General features: G+C 43.5%; 1 protein-coding gene across 28 annotated transcripts in view; it reads left to right on the top strand.

Moving 5' to 3' along the window:
• Positions 1-13,692, top strand: part of LOC139543122 (tumor protein D54-like) — a 35,979-nt gene that overhangs the window by 6,804 nt on the left and 15,483 nt on the right. For 19 of the 28 annotated variants that reach the window (XM_071349313.1, XM_071349315.1, XM_071349308.1 and 16 more), the window contains exons 2-3: positions 4,274-4,476; positions 5,637-5,785. In XM_071349313.1, the coding sequence (XP_071205414.1) occupies positions 4,274-4,476; positions 5,637-5,785 (352 nt within the window). Of the gene's footprint in view, positions 1-4,273; positions 4,477-5,076; positions 5,173-5,308; positions 5,405-5,636; positions 5,786-13,692 lie in introns of those variants that run through there. The other 9 variants (XM_071349329.1, XM_071349327.1, XM_071349325.1 and 6 more) reach the window with 3 other exon arrangements.

Raw genomic sequence — 13,692 nt, 5'->3', positions numbered from 1 at the left:
AGAAAATGTGGACACGGGATTTGTCTGTCCGAAAGGCGTCACCATCGAGCCGCTTCGGGAAGAGATTGTCCGGTTGCTAGCTCAGCTGCGGAAAAAGCGGTACCTGCTTTCAAAGTTCACCAACCTGGTGTCAACCCAGGCAAATTGCATCGGTCTTGGATTCACCCTGACCACAGGGGTTCCAGGGTTATAACTGTTTGACTGACAATCCAATATGGATGGTGTTAAGAGATAGATGAGAGGGGTTGAATGGAGCTGAAGGGTGGGACTAATAAGATGTAAAACATACGGGGTCTGTAACATGTATATAGGTTCGGAAATGTTGTGAAATAGCACAGTTACAAATAGAAATCAAACTGGGATGGACATCAGAAATAGAGGAAGGATTAAAAACAAACAACATATAACTATTGTAAAATAGATTGTGTCTGTAACATGTATATAAGATGTATCAACTGAAGGTAGAAGCCTAAGTGTTATTGTTTATTAGTTTCCTCCAATTGGGGGAAGGGTGGTAGGGTTTGTGGGAAATAATACAGGAAGGTATATTAAAGAAAAGTGTGTATATATGTATGGGATTAGAAATGATACAGACAATTACATATGATTGAAGCATCATTCTGTTATATTAAAGCTGATCCTCTAAAACCAGAATAAAGTGACTGATAGCCTGCGTCTGGTATTGCTCCTCTGTCGTCATTGGCTAACGAGGACATGGAAACATGGTATGTCCCGTAGTGCAGTTAAATTGTTAGAGGAGCTCATCTTAACTCTCCTGATTTTAAACACTGTACATCTAGCAGCTATCCGTGTCAAGATTGGGTTATTGAATTTTATTTTACCTTTTTATTTAACTAGGCAAGTCAGTTAAAATAACATTCTTAATTTCAATGACGGCCTACCAGGGAACAGTGGGTTAACTGCGTTGTTCAGGGGCACAACGACAGAGTTTTACCTTGTCAGCTCGGGGATTTGATCTTGCAACCTTTCGGTAACTAGTCTCAACGCTCTAACCACTAGGCTACCTGCCAAATGTAAAGATCTCCTACGTAGGCAAGGATTTTAATTATTTACAATGGCATTGATATTTTCATGCTCTGTGAGATTTGGCTTAAACCCCAAGGATTTTAGTTCTATAAAATGAAACTACCTCCTCCAACCTTTTCTTATCTACAAAATAAAATCCAGGCTGTGTGGTGGTGGGGCAGCCGTCATTGATAGAGGTCACTTTATGTGTAGCTTTGTTTTGAGAGCCTTATCTTTTGCTTGAACATGAAACAGCCCACCTTTGTATATTTTAGTGGAACGCCCTCCTAAACCTAATACATAGGTCAGAGAATTCTGCCATGAACACTCTTTGGGTTACACTTTTTAAATATTATTCTTGGAGAACATTGATTCTTGTTGCCCAAACAATGTTCTAGCTGGATAGTTTCTTAACCTGTTAGAATCCTGTAACTTTGTCGTCGTCGTCCCCCACCCCCTTTACACTTCTGCTACTCTGTTTCTTATCTATGCATACCTCTACCTACATGTACATATTACCTCGAATAACCTTTGCCCCCGAACATTGACTCTGTACCGGTACCTCCTGTATATAGTCTCCACATTGACTCTGTACTGGTACCCCCTGTATATAGCCTCCACATTGACTCTGTACTGGTACCCCCTGTATATAGCCTCCACATTGACTCTGTATCGGTACCTCCTGTATATAGCCTCCACATTGACTCTGTACCGGTACCCCCTGTATATAGCCTCCACATTGAGTCTGTACCGGTACCCCCTGTATATAGCCTCCACATTGACCCTGTATCGGTACCCTCTGTATATAGCCTCCACATTGACTCTGTACCGTAACACCCTGTATATAGCCTCCACGTTGACTCTGTACCGGTACCTCCTGTATATAGCCTCCACATTGACCCTGTATCGGTACCCCTGTATATAGTCTCCACATTGTCTCTGTATAGCCTCCACACTGACTCTGTACCGGTACCTCCTGTATATAGCCTCCACATTGTTATTTTCCTGCTGCTGTTTAATTATTTAAGGCCTTGTAAGTAAGCGTCACTGTTGTATTTGGAGCATGTGACCATACTCTTAATCTTGTCCTGTGGTCTGAAATATTGATAACTTGGAAACTATTGATGTCTCTGACTATTTAAAAAAAATTATTAAAAAAAAAATAATAGCTTTTTCTTCTCCGCCTCCTAAAAAATCTGTCCCCTCTCTCACATCAATAACACCACCACTGTTAGTAAATTAACATGGGGGTTTTCTGTCCCCTGCCACCGATCCTGTACTTGGTCTTCACACAGATGACTTGGTGAATGGCTATTTAACGACACACGTCAGACTACTTTAGAATATCAATAATACGTTGTCTGCCTGTGCAGACAACGTAAATTTTACCTTTATTTAACTAGGCAAGTCAGTTAAGAACAAATTCTTATTTTCAATGACGGCCTAGGAACAGTGGGTTAACTGCCTGTTCAGGGACAGAACGACAGATTTGTACCTTGTCAGCTCGGGGATTTGAACTTGCAACCTTTTCGGTTACTAGTCCAACGCTCTAACCACTAGGCTACCCTGCCGCCCCTATGATCACACTCACGCTTTAAAATTAAAGTTAACTTAGAAAGGCTAAAAGACAGTGAAAGGCATCACATCATCTCTGCCAATAGTTCTTACGATTCTTTACAGTAAATATAGAAAATATTAGATCCCAGATTGACAGTTGCTGGTCTCATGTCTGGACAGGAGGCACTTGAGGCAAGTACTTTGTGACAGTTTTGCGGCTTCCTTTTTGCACATTGGAGCAAATATCCTTTGAGTCCCTCCTTTTTGATATGTTTCCTCACATGAAGACCTTCTCCTGTCACTTGGATGTGGTCCCTACTTGACTACTGTTGGCCCTAACATTGTGTCTATTGTAAATAGTTCCCTGTTGGCCCTAACATTGTGTCTATTGTAAATAGTTCCCTGTTGGCCCTAACACTGTGTCTATTGTAAATAGGTCTCTGTTGGCCCTAACACTGTGTCTATTGTAAATAGTTCCCTGTTGGCCCTAACATTGTGTCTATTGTAAATAGTTCCCTGTTGGCCCTAACATTGTGTCTATTGTAAATAGTTCCCTGTTGGCCCTAACATTGTGTCTATTGTAAATAGTTCCCTGTTGGCCCTAACATTGTGTCTACTGTAAATAGTTCCCTGTTGGCCCTAACACTGTGTCTATTGTAAATAGGTCTCTGTTGGCCCTAACACTGTGTCTATTGTAAATAGTTCCCTGTTGGCCCTAACATTGTGTCTATTGTAAATAGTTCCCTGTTGGCCCTAACATTGTGTCTATTGTAAATAGTTCCCTGTTGGCCCTAACATTGTGTCTATTGTAAATAGTTCCCTGTTGGCCCTAACATTGTGTCTATTGTAAATAGGTCCCTGTTGGCCCTAACATTGTGTCTATTGTAAATAGTTCCCTGTTGGCCCTAACATTGTGTCTATTGTAAATATATGCTTCCCCTTGGTGACACCATCCACAATCATAACTTTCAGTTTCGCTGCTACGCAGATAAAACACAGCTCTATTGACCCAGAGACCAAGCTAGCGTAGTGAACCTTCACCGGTGTCTTGCTGACCCCAAATGTTGAAAAAAATATATATATAATAATTCAGCTCAATGATATAAAATCTGAGGTGGTTGTATTTGGCAACCCAACGTGCTAGAACCTCCGATTGTATATAATCTTGGTCATTTGTCCACAAATCTTCCTCCGAGCCAGGACGAATCTCCCTCCCGAGCCAGGACAAATCTCCCTCCCGAGCCAGGACAAATCTCCCTCCCGAACCAGGACGAATCTCCCTCCCGAGCCAGGACGAATCTCCCTCCCGAGCCAGGACGAATCTCCCTCCCGAGCCAGGACGCAGCCAGACATTCTCTGGCAGGGCACTGTTGACCATTCTAAAGTCTCTAGGTTGATAACGATAGGAGACTGGATATTAGGACCCCTGGACTAGGGAATGGTCTGCCAGATGAGATCAGTGTCTCTTTTTATATCCCTGAAGAGACACTTTTTAAAAAAAATTTATGAAGATGCTTTTTATGTCTGATTTTAATTAGCTATCATTTTGTTTACCTGTTTTTGTTAGCACTTTGATGTGAAGTCCTTTTGTTACTTGTATTGAAAAGCGCTGTACCACTAAAGTTATTATTACTGTTGATGACACTAACACTTCAATTCAAGGCCTTCTACTCTCTCTCTCTCAACTCAGCATGCCCCCCTGCCCCCACTCTCTCTCTTGACCCAGACATCAACCTGAACTCTCCCAACAAGGGCCTGGGCCCCGCAGGAGGAGCAGACCCGCTGACTGACGTCCCCGTGGAGGGCGGAGCCATGGGGGTATCATCCATCAACACGTTGCCCCCAGGGCTCACGGAGGAGGAGGCTGAGGAGATCCGCTCTGAGCTAGTCAAGGTAGGCCTGTTATCCTGTTGGGGTTAGAGGTAGCCATGGTCTTAGCAGCTGTCAACACGCTGCCCCCAGGGCTCACAGAGGAGGAGGCTGAGGAGATCCGCTCTGAGCTAGTCAAGGTAGGCCTGTTATCCTGTTGGGGTTAGAGGTAGCCATGGTCTTAGCAGCTGTCAACACGCTGCCCCCAGGGCTCACGGAGGAGGAGGCTGAGGAGATCCGCTCTGAGCTCGTCAAGGTAGGCCTGTTATCCTGTTGGTGTTAGAGGTAGCCATGGTCTTAGCAGCTGTCAACACGCTGCCCCCAGGGCTCACGGAGGAGGAGGCTGAGGAGATCCGCTCTGAGCTAGTCAAGGTAGGCCTGTTATCCTGTTGGGGTTAGAGGTAGCCATGGTCTTAGCAGCTGTCAACACGCTGCCCCCAGGGCTCACGGAGGAGGAGGCTGAGGAGATCCGCTCTGAGCTCGTCAAGGTAGGCCTGTTATCCTGTTGGTGTTAGAGGTAGCCATGGTCTTAGCAGCTGTCAACACGCTGCCCCCAGGGCTCACGGAGGAGGAGGCTGAGGAGATCCGCTCTGAGCTCGTCAAGGTAGGCCTGTTATCCTGTTGGGGTTAGAGGTAGCCATGGTCTTAGCAGCTGTCAACACGTTGCCCCCAGGGCTCACGGAGGAGGAGGCTGAGGAGATCCGCTCTGAGCTAGTCAAGGTAGGCCTGTTATCCTGTTGGGGTTAGAGGTAGCCATGGTCTTAGCAGCTGTCAACACGCTGCCCCCAGGGCTCACGGAGGAGGAGGCTGAGGAGATCCGCTCTGAGCTAGTCAAGGTAGGCCTGTTATCCTGTTGGGGTTAGAGGTAGCCATGGTCTTAGCAGCTGTCAACACGCTGCCCCCAGGGCTCACGGAGGAGGAGGCTGAGGAGATCCGCTCTGAGCTAGTCAAGGTATGGTTCTGTCTGCCGGTGTCTGTCGGCCGGAACCAATATAGGCCTCGTGTTCTGTCTGTCTGTTGTCCCTGTTCTCTAATCTGATCACATCTCTTTTTGAGTGAGTTTGATTTACTAATAATCGGTTCCACAAACATTTGAGTGGAATATTATGTTTCAGACCATTGGTAATGTTCATAACTAAGTTTGGCCCAGCTAGTGGTTGACCGCTCTGCTGTGTTGCTGTCAGGTGGAGGAGGAGATCAGCACCCTGAGACAGGTGCTCCTGGCCAAAGAGAAGCATTCTGCTGAGCTAAAGAGGAAGCTGGGGCTGAGCCCCCTCAACGAGCTCAAACAGAACCTCACCAAGGGGTGGCAGGATGTCCAGACCTCTAATGCGTAAGTAGAAGATCCTCTTTTTTTTCTTTTTTATGTTGATACTTAAAAAATAAAATCTGTAATCTGTAATATTATTCATCTTAGTTTGTTAAAATAACATCAAATTATCGCTTGCAGTAACGTCCGTCAATCGATTTCTTCTAGACGCTCTGTGCTGTTCCCTTTCTATCATTCTGGCCTGGTCAGGGCTTTTAGTGTAGCCCAGAGTGGCCCTGTGAGTGCGGGTCCACACAGCTGTTAGTACACTGAAGTGAACATCAAGGCGGATGTGATCCGTAAGGATTTAAAATCACGTCCGTCTACTTCGACCTCTGGCGCTACTCAAATATTCCTTTTTGCCGTTTATGATGACTCGTGCTGGAACTCTGTAATTCAACGGTTTCCGATGGCTCGTTGTATTATATAAGTAGCATGATTCAACTCCTAGCATCTTTTAGATTTGAGTGAAGAAGCCATTTTAAATCGATGCTTCTTTTTAAATCCTGTCAAACAGTTCAAAGCCTGACAGTGACACGTATATTACCATGTCAAAATGGAGGGAGCAAAGACCTTTTTTTAAATGTTTTTTTTATGTTGATATAGTGAAGGTGTATCAGACATCATCAGTGATTAAAGTTTCTGAAGTAGGCTAGTTAATGGATTCTCTTCCCCCTCAGATATAAATATTTAAATTAGCTGGTGCTTTAAGCCAAAGAGATTTACAGTACAGTGAGTGCTGTGGAGTTGAACCCACGACCTTTAGCGTTGCTAACCTCATGCTCTACCAACAGAGGACCACTCTCACCAGATATATCTTAGCACCACAAAACCTAAGTCTCTTGCATACCTGATTTCTACTGTCGTGCCTAAATGCCTGATTTCTACTGTCGTGCCTAAATGCCTGATTTCTACTGTCGTGCCTAAATGCCTGATTTCTACTGTCGTGCTGGCCTGGTTACGTTTCTGGAACCGTTCTGGAAAGGGAGTGCTGAGCGATTTTAGTGCTTTTTGAGGTCAGTTCAACTATAAAAAAAATATATATATATATTATAATCATGGTTTTCGGTTTTATATATATATATACAGAGATGCTCAGCACCGTGCCAGGCTGTCTGATTCATGCTACAAAAAGGCATGAGTCATGCTGTTCTGACTCAGATGTTGGTCTGTTCACCTCGTCCTTTTCATAGCGTTGAAACATTAACCCACATTTAATTTATTTATTTTTTAAACTCATTGAATGAAATTGGTTAAATTACTTGAATTCCATTTTCTACATTCCTCCCCCCCCCGTGAGCTCAATACGCACATTGCAGTTTCTCTAGATATAAAACCAGGTCAAGCCAGAACTGTGCGACGCAGTAGGGAGTTGTAGTTTAACAGGCCATATACAGTGGGGAGAACAAGTATTTGATACACTGCCGATTTTGCAGGTTTTCCTACTTACAAAGCATGTAGAGGTCTGTCATTTTTATCATAGGTACACTTCAACTGTGAGAGACGGAATCTAAAACAAAAATCCAGAAAATCACATTGTATGATTTTTAAGTAATTCATTTGCATTTTATTGCATGACATAAGTATTTGATCACCTACCAACCAGTAAGAATTCCGGCTCTCACAGACCTGTTAGTTTTTCTTTAAGAAGCCCTCCTGTTCTCCACTCATTACCTGTATTAACTGCACCTGTTTGAACTCGTTACCTGTATAAAAGACACCTGTCCACACACTCAATCAAACAGACTCCAACCTCTCCACAATGGCCAAGACCAGAGAGCTGTGTAAGGACATCAGGGATAAAATTGTAGACCTGCACAAGGCTGGGATGGGCTACAGGACAATAGGCAAGCAGCTTGGTGAGAAGGCAACAACTGTTGGCGCAATTATTAGAAAATAGAAGAAAATAGAAGAAGTTCAAGATGATGGTCAATCACCCTCGGTCTGGGGCTCCATGCAAGATCTCACCTCGTGGGGCATCAATGATCATGAGGAAGGTGAGGGATCAGCCCAGAACTACACGGCAGGACCTGGTCAATGACCTGAAGAGAGCTGGGACCACAGTCTCAAAGAAAACCATTAGTAACACACTACGCCGTCATGGATTAAAATCCTGCAGCGCACACAAGGTCCCCCTGCTCAAGCAGGCGCATGTCCAGGCCCGTCTGAAGTTTGCCAATGACCATCTGGATGATCCAGAGGAGGAATGGGAGAAGGTCATGTGGTCTGATGATTCAAAAATAGAGCTTTTTGGTCTAAACTCCACTCGCCGTGTTTGGAGGAAGAAGAAGGATGAGTACAACCCCAAGAACACCATCCCAACCGTGAAGCATGGAGGTGGAAACATCATTCTTTGGGGATGCTTTTCTGCAAAGGGGACAGGACGACTGCACCGTATTGAGGGGAGGATGGATGGGGCCATGTATTGCGAGATCTTAGCCAACAACCTCCTTCCCTCAGTAAGAGCATTGATGATGGGTCGTGGCTGGGTCTTCCAGCATGACAACGACCCGAAACACACAGCCAGGGCAACTAAGGAGTGGCTCCGTAAGAAGTATCTCAAGGTCCTGGAGTGGCCTAGCCAGTCTCCAGACCTGAACCCAATAGAAAATCTTTGGAGGGAGCTGAAAGTCCGTATTGCCCAGCGACAGCCCCGAAACCTGAAGGATCTGGAGAAGGTCTGTATGGAGGAGTGGGCCAAAATCCCTGCTGCAGTGTGTGCAAACCTGGTCAAGAACTACAGGAAACGTATGATCTCTGTAATTGCAAACAAAGGATTCTGTACCAAATATTAAGTTCTGCTTTTCTGATGTATCAAATACTTATGTCATGCAATAAAATGCAAATTAATTACTTAAAAATCATACAATGTGATTTTCGGGATTTTTGTTTTAGATTCCGTCTCTCACAGTTGAAGTGTACCTATGATAAAAATTACAGACCTCTACATGCTTTGTAAGTAGGAAAATCGGCAAAATCGGCAGTGTATCAAATACTTGTTCTCCCCACTGTATATATATATATATATATATATATATTTTTTTTTTTTAAACAGCTTTAAATGCATTATGTGGATTGAATATTTTAACACAGATTAAAATATGAAATAAAAGTCCCCTGATGCTAGTGACTGTCCATTACTGCTGATCACTTATTAAACATCATTCATTCACTTTAATATTAATATTTCAGTTATTGTGTTTATTACATTAGTTTTATTTGACGACTTTATTATTTCAAGTCATCATCTCTATAGTGCTGCTGCTCACTAGTTTAGTCGTTTTTCATAGTAATAAATAAGGTGTAATTTTATGACTGCTGAATACCAACTATCAATCATTTAGATTCTGTATTTTCACGTAGAGATACCTGGCCAAGCAACTGCTCTCCATCGCCCATTCTCTCTGTCTCCCCCCACACTAACATAAGCAGGCGTGTTAAAAAAAATATTTAATATATAGACCAGACACTAGATTATGGTCATTGTAGTTTAGTAGAGAACGTTTGTTAATTAACTATGTAGAATATTGGCCTGTTGAAAACTACAACTCCCTACTACGTCGCACAGTTCTGGCTTGACCTGATTTTATATCTAGAGAAACTGCAATGTGCGTATTGAGCTCACGGTGGGGGGGGGAATTCAAGTAATTTAACCAATTTCATTCAATGAGTTAAAAAATAACCAAAATGTGGGTTAATGTTTCAACGCTATGAAAAGGACGAGGTGAACAGACCAACATCTGAGTCAGAACAGCATGACTCATGCCTTTTTGTAGCATGAATCAGACAGCCTGGCACGGTGCTGAGCATCTCTGTTTTCTAGCTATGTCAGAACCGCCGAGAAACTTGGCGAGTGGAATGAGAAAGTTTTACCGCTCTCTCTCTCGCCCTCAATGTCTATTTGAGAACACCTGCCGTGGGCTACCAGTGTCTGCAGCGTACCCTGGCTACTGTAACATTTGTCCTTATGTTGGGTTCCTCTGCCTGCTGCGTGTGAAAACTCACATTCCCATGACACCATCTGTTTTATATAAGCACGTTTTTTATTTTATTTTTTATAATACAGTCTAGTTTTAACTTGGCAGAAGATGCCCGGGTCTCCAAGTTATCCCGGTGCTTCGGGTGTCGTCGTAGCGACGTTTTCCCACATTCAGAAGGCAGATATTGTGCCTCTTTTGCAGATTAGAAATGTCACGAGTAGAGCTGACGTGATTCTTTATTCTTACGTGTCAGAAGTTTTGTTCTACATAATATATTTATATCTGTACATTCCACAAAGTTCTGCCCTGCTTTAACGTGCTGCTGTTGGTTTGCCAAAGAGTTGTTGTCTATCCTAGACTAACCCATATAGTCACTTTTTTTTCTGGGTTAATGCTCCAGAGCCAGTGCTGTTCTTTCCTTCAGACTCCACACAGACAGTGTGTACACATGCTGCTCCAGAGCCAGTACAGAGCCAGTACTGTCAGACTAGATCTCCTCTGCTTGAGGAAACTGAAAGCTATATGAGGCTGGGAAATGGCTTGTAGTACTCCACTGAGGAAGGTCCGTCTCTTTCCCTTTTGGATGGGTGGCTAACTGGCAATAAACTCACTCTTTACATGAAGTCTGTCTTTTCTTCTTCTTTCACTTCCTGTTTCCCTGTGCTGTGTTTCCTGTTAAAGCAGGTGACTCCTGGGTGTTAAGGTGACATCCTCATTCCCACTTCCTCTGAACCAACAACCTAATATATCTGATAGTTTTAACTAGGGTTGGTCGTCCTTCTCTCATCCTCGTATCGACGGTATTACTGGCTTAGTACACGAGGGGGCGCCCCCCCCAAAAAAGGCAAATAAACCCATTTGGGTGTCAATTACCAGAATGCAAAACAAAATTTAACACGAGTAATGGCAAATTTACATGAAGGCTGCTAGATAAATATGCCAACAACCGCAAACTAAAATAAACAAATTCCAAAAACAGGCAATCCCACTCATGAAGTTCTACATGTATAGGTAGGAGCTACAGAATGTCATTTGTGGTGAGTTTGGAAGTTTTTACAAGTGGAATGTGAACGAGAGACATTGTGCAAATGAACAACGTTTTGAAGCATGCTGGTCTGAAGGAAGAACAGTACTGGCTCTGGAGCAGCATGTGTACACGCTGTCTGTCTGTGTGGTCTGGAGTCGCTAGGGCAACGGACCTGCCTGCTCTGAGAAGGGGGAGGGGGGACAGGCCGAGAAGGGAGAGGAGGAAAACGCAAAGAAATCAAGATGTACAAATAGCTGTACAAATAACTCATCCAATGGACTTTGACTTCTCAAACACGGCAGCAAGTTAACACTGATGCCCAGTCGCCTTTTTTAATTCAGCCTCGTAACACGACACCTAAGTTTAAGTTGCTAGTTAACACAGAATTCCATTTTATTATTTTGACAGCATAGAAATATCTTGCTGCGTTTTGTAAACGTAGATGTCAAATGCTTGTTGTAATTTCTGCTCGGCATCAGACTAATTTTGTTACACTTCTCCACTCGGATGAGAATTCACCAAAAGGCATTCTATCGGCAGACAGCGCTCTGACTGATGTGGAGCTACTGTTCTCCATCATTCTATCAGCAGACAGCACTCTGACTGACGTGGAGCTACTGTTCTCCATCATTCTATCAGCAGACAGCACTCTGACTGATGTGGAGCTACTGTTCTCCATCATTCTATCAGCAGACAGCACTCTGGCTGATGTGGAGCTACTGTTCTCCATCATTCTATCAGCAGACAGCGCTCTGACTGATGTGGAGCTACTGTTCTCCATCATTATATCAGCAGACAGCACTCTGACTGATGTGGAGCTACTGTTCTCCATCATTATATCAGCAGACATCACTCTGACTGATGTGGAGCTACTGTTCTCCATCATTCTATCAGCAGACAGCACTCTGACTGATGTGGAGCTACTGTTCTCCATCATTCTATCAGCAGACAGCACTCTGACTGATGTGGAGCTACTGTCCTCAGGTACAGTTTTTCAGTGTAGCCAGACTACTTTTGGTAAAATGCTAGATTAGGATTACATTGTTTCTCTAATAAACATAAAAGATATGATGGGCCATGCTTTTTCACTGTGAGCTCATTTACTTGTGTGGCTGCCAGCCAAATAGTGTCACACTTCTCTCGTCTGATGAAAATGAAGCCGTTTTCGGGGTCGAATGTGATCACTCTCTATTAAAGCAACAACAACAACAAAAAACACTGACTTTCAATATAAAACGCGACCCCTGTCAATACGCAGCTGAATTCCCATGCTCTCGCTTTCTCCCGTTGTGCTCGTTACAAACACATGTGACAGCCTTAACATGTCCTGGGGACCTACGATAAACTTCCGTCATGTGACAGGTGGAATAAAGAATTCCGTCTGCTTTTTCTCCTAATGTATTGCACAAGTTGACCTCGGGTATTTAGTTAAAATAGCTATAAATATAACAATGTATTGAGGATGTTGAAAAGGTATTTGCGTGGCTGTTTCCAAATAGCCCAGTATAGGTTCAATCCCAGTTATAACTCATTCTGTTAGTTTGGTGGTTTGATTTACGCTTTTTTCCCTTTTTTTCTTTTATCTTTTAAAAAAACAAACATTTTTATTTATTTAACTAGGCAAGTCAGTTAAGAACAAATTCATATTTTCAATGACGGCCTAGAACGGTGGGTTATAACTGCCTTGTTCAGGGGCAGAATGACAGATTTGTACCTTGTCAGCTCAGGGATTCGGACTTGCACCCTTTACTAGCCCAACGCTCTAACCACTAGGCTACCCTGCCACCTGCTTAAAACGAGGGAAACTGAAATACATGGGGAATAATGTTTTCCCCTCTTCCACTATACGTTTAATTATCTCCTACATCTGTGTGTAAAGGTTGTGAAACTACCCCCGTTGTTGCCACAGCAAATTAAATTGTCTGGGTGTCTGAAGGCCTACATGAAGACATGGTGCTTAAATGTGAGCTATCTTACACCGTCCTTTCAGCGCATAGATGTGTATATCTCTCTCTCACACACACACACACACACACACAGCAGAGTTTCTCGACCAGACAAACAGCCCAGACCCGCCACAGGATTGTGTGGGAGAGGATTGGAATGTGAGAGAGACTGAAAGAGAGTTGATAAACGACCATGGGCAAAGAGAGGGAGAGACAACGGTGAGCTGGCGCCCCCCAAAAAAATGGTTGTCTTGCTTGATCAGTCACATGACTCACCCAGAGTGAGGATGTGGAAGAATACCACGTGAACGAGAGTGCCTGTGTAGGGATGACGCTGTGGCTGTGATGCTAGTATCAACAACAACAACAACAAAATCCATGGCAAGAAAAATGAAAACGTGAAACAGATTCAACTCTTTTGGTCTTTTTAAAACATGCTCTATGTAAAATATTGTGTTCTATCCCTTTTGAAAATAAATGTTTTATTTCCAACATTAGGGCTGTGTTCTTAAACAAGTGAAATCCGCTTTGTGTTTTTGGGTTCTTTGCCACGATACTAACCGAGTGTCGCGATACTAACCGAGTGTCGCGATACTAACCGAGTGTCGCGATACTAACCGAGTGTCGCGATACTAACCGAGTGTCGCGATACTGGTATGGTCCTGGGCCCGAGAAGACAGGGGTTTGGTTTGTCTGTGTGTTGCATGGGAGATATTTAATTGGGTCTAGACAGAAATATTTGTATCAGTGTTTTACAGATACATTTAAAGTCAATTAATTCGTATTTATTTTTAGTCGGACTACAGCTATGCTTGCTATGTATTTAATTTCCATTGTAGACAACAGAACTAAAGCCACATCCTCCTTTCCCATGCAGGTTACTGTACTGACAGGGATCGACATGGCTACATTGTAGACAACAGAACTAAAGCCAGATCCTCCTTTCCCATGCAGGTTACTGTACTGACAGGGATCGAC

The sequence above is a fragment of the Salvelinus alpinus genome, chromosome 17 (assembly GCF_045679555.1).
Source record: "Salvelinus alpinus chromosome 17, SLU_Salpinus.1, whole genome shotgun sequence".
NCBI lineage: Eukaryota > Metazoa > Chordata > Actinopteri > Salmoniformes > Salmonidae > Salvelinus > Salvelinus alpinus.
This window is presented reverse-complemented; position numbering and strand designations above follow the sequence as displayed.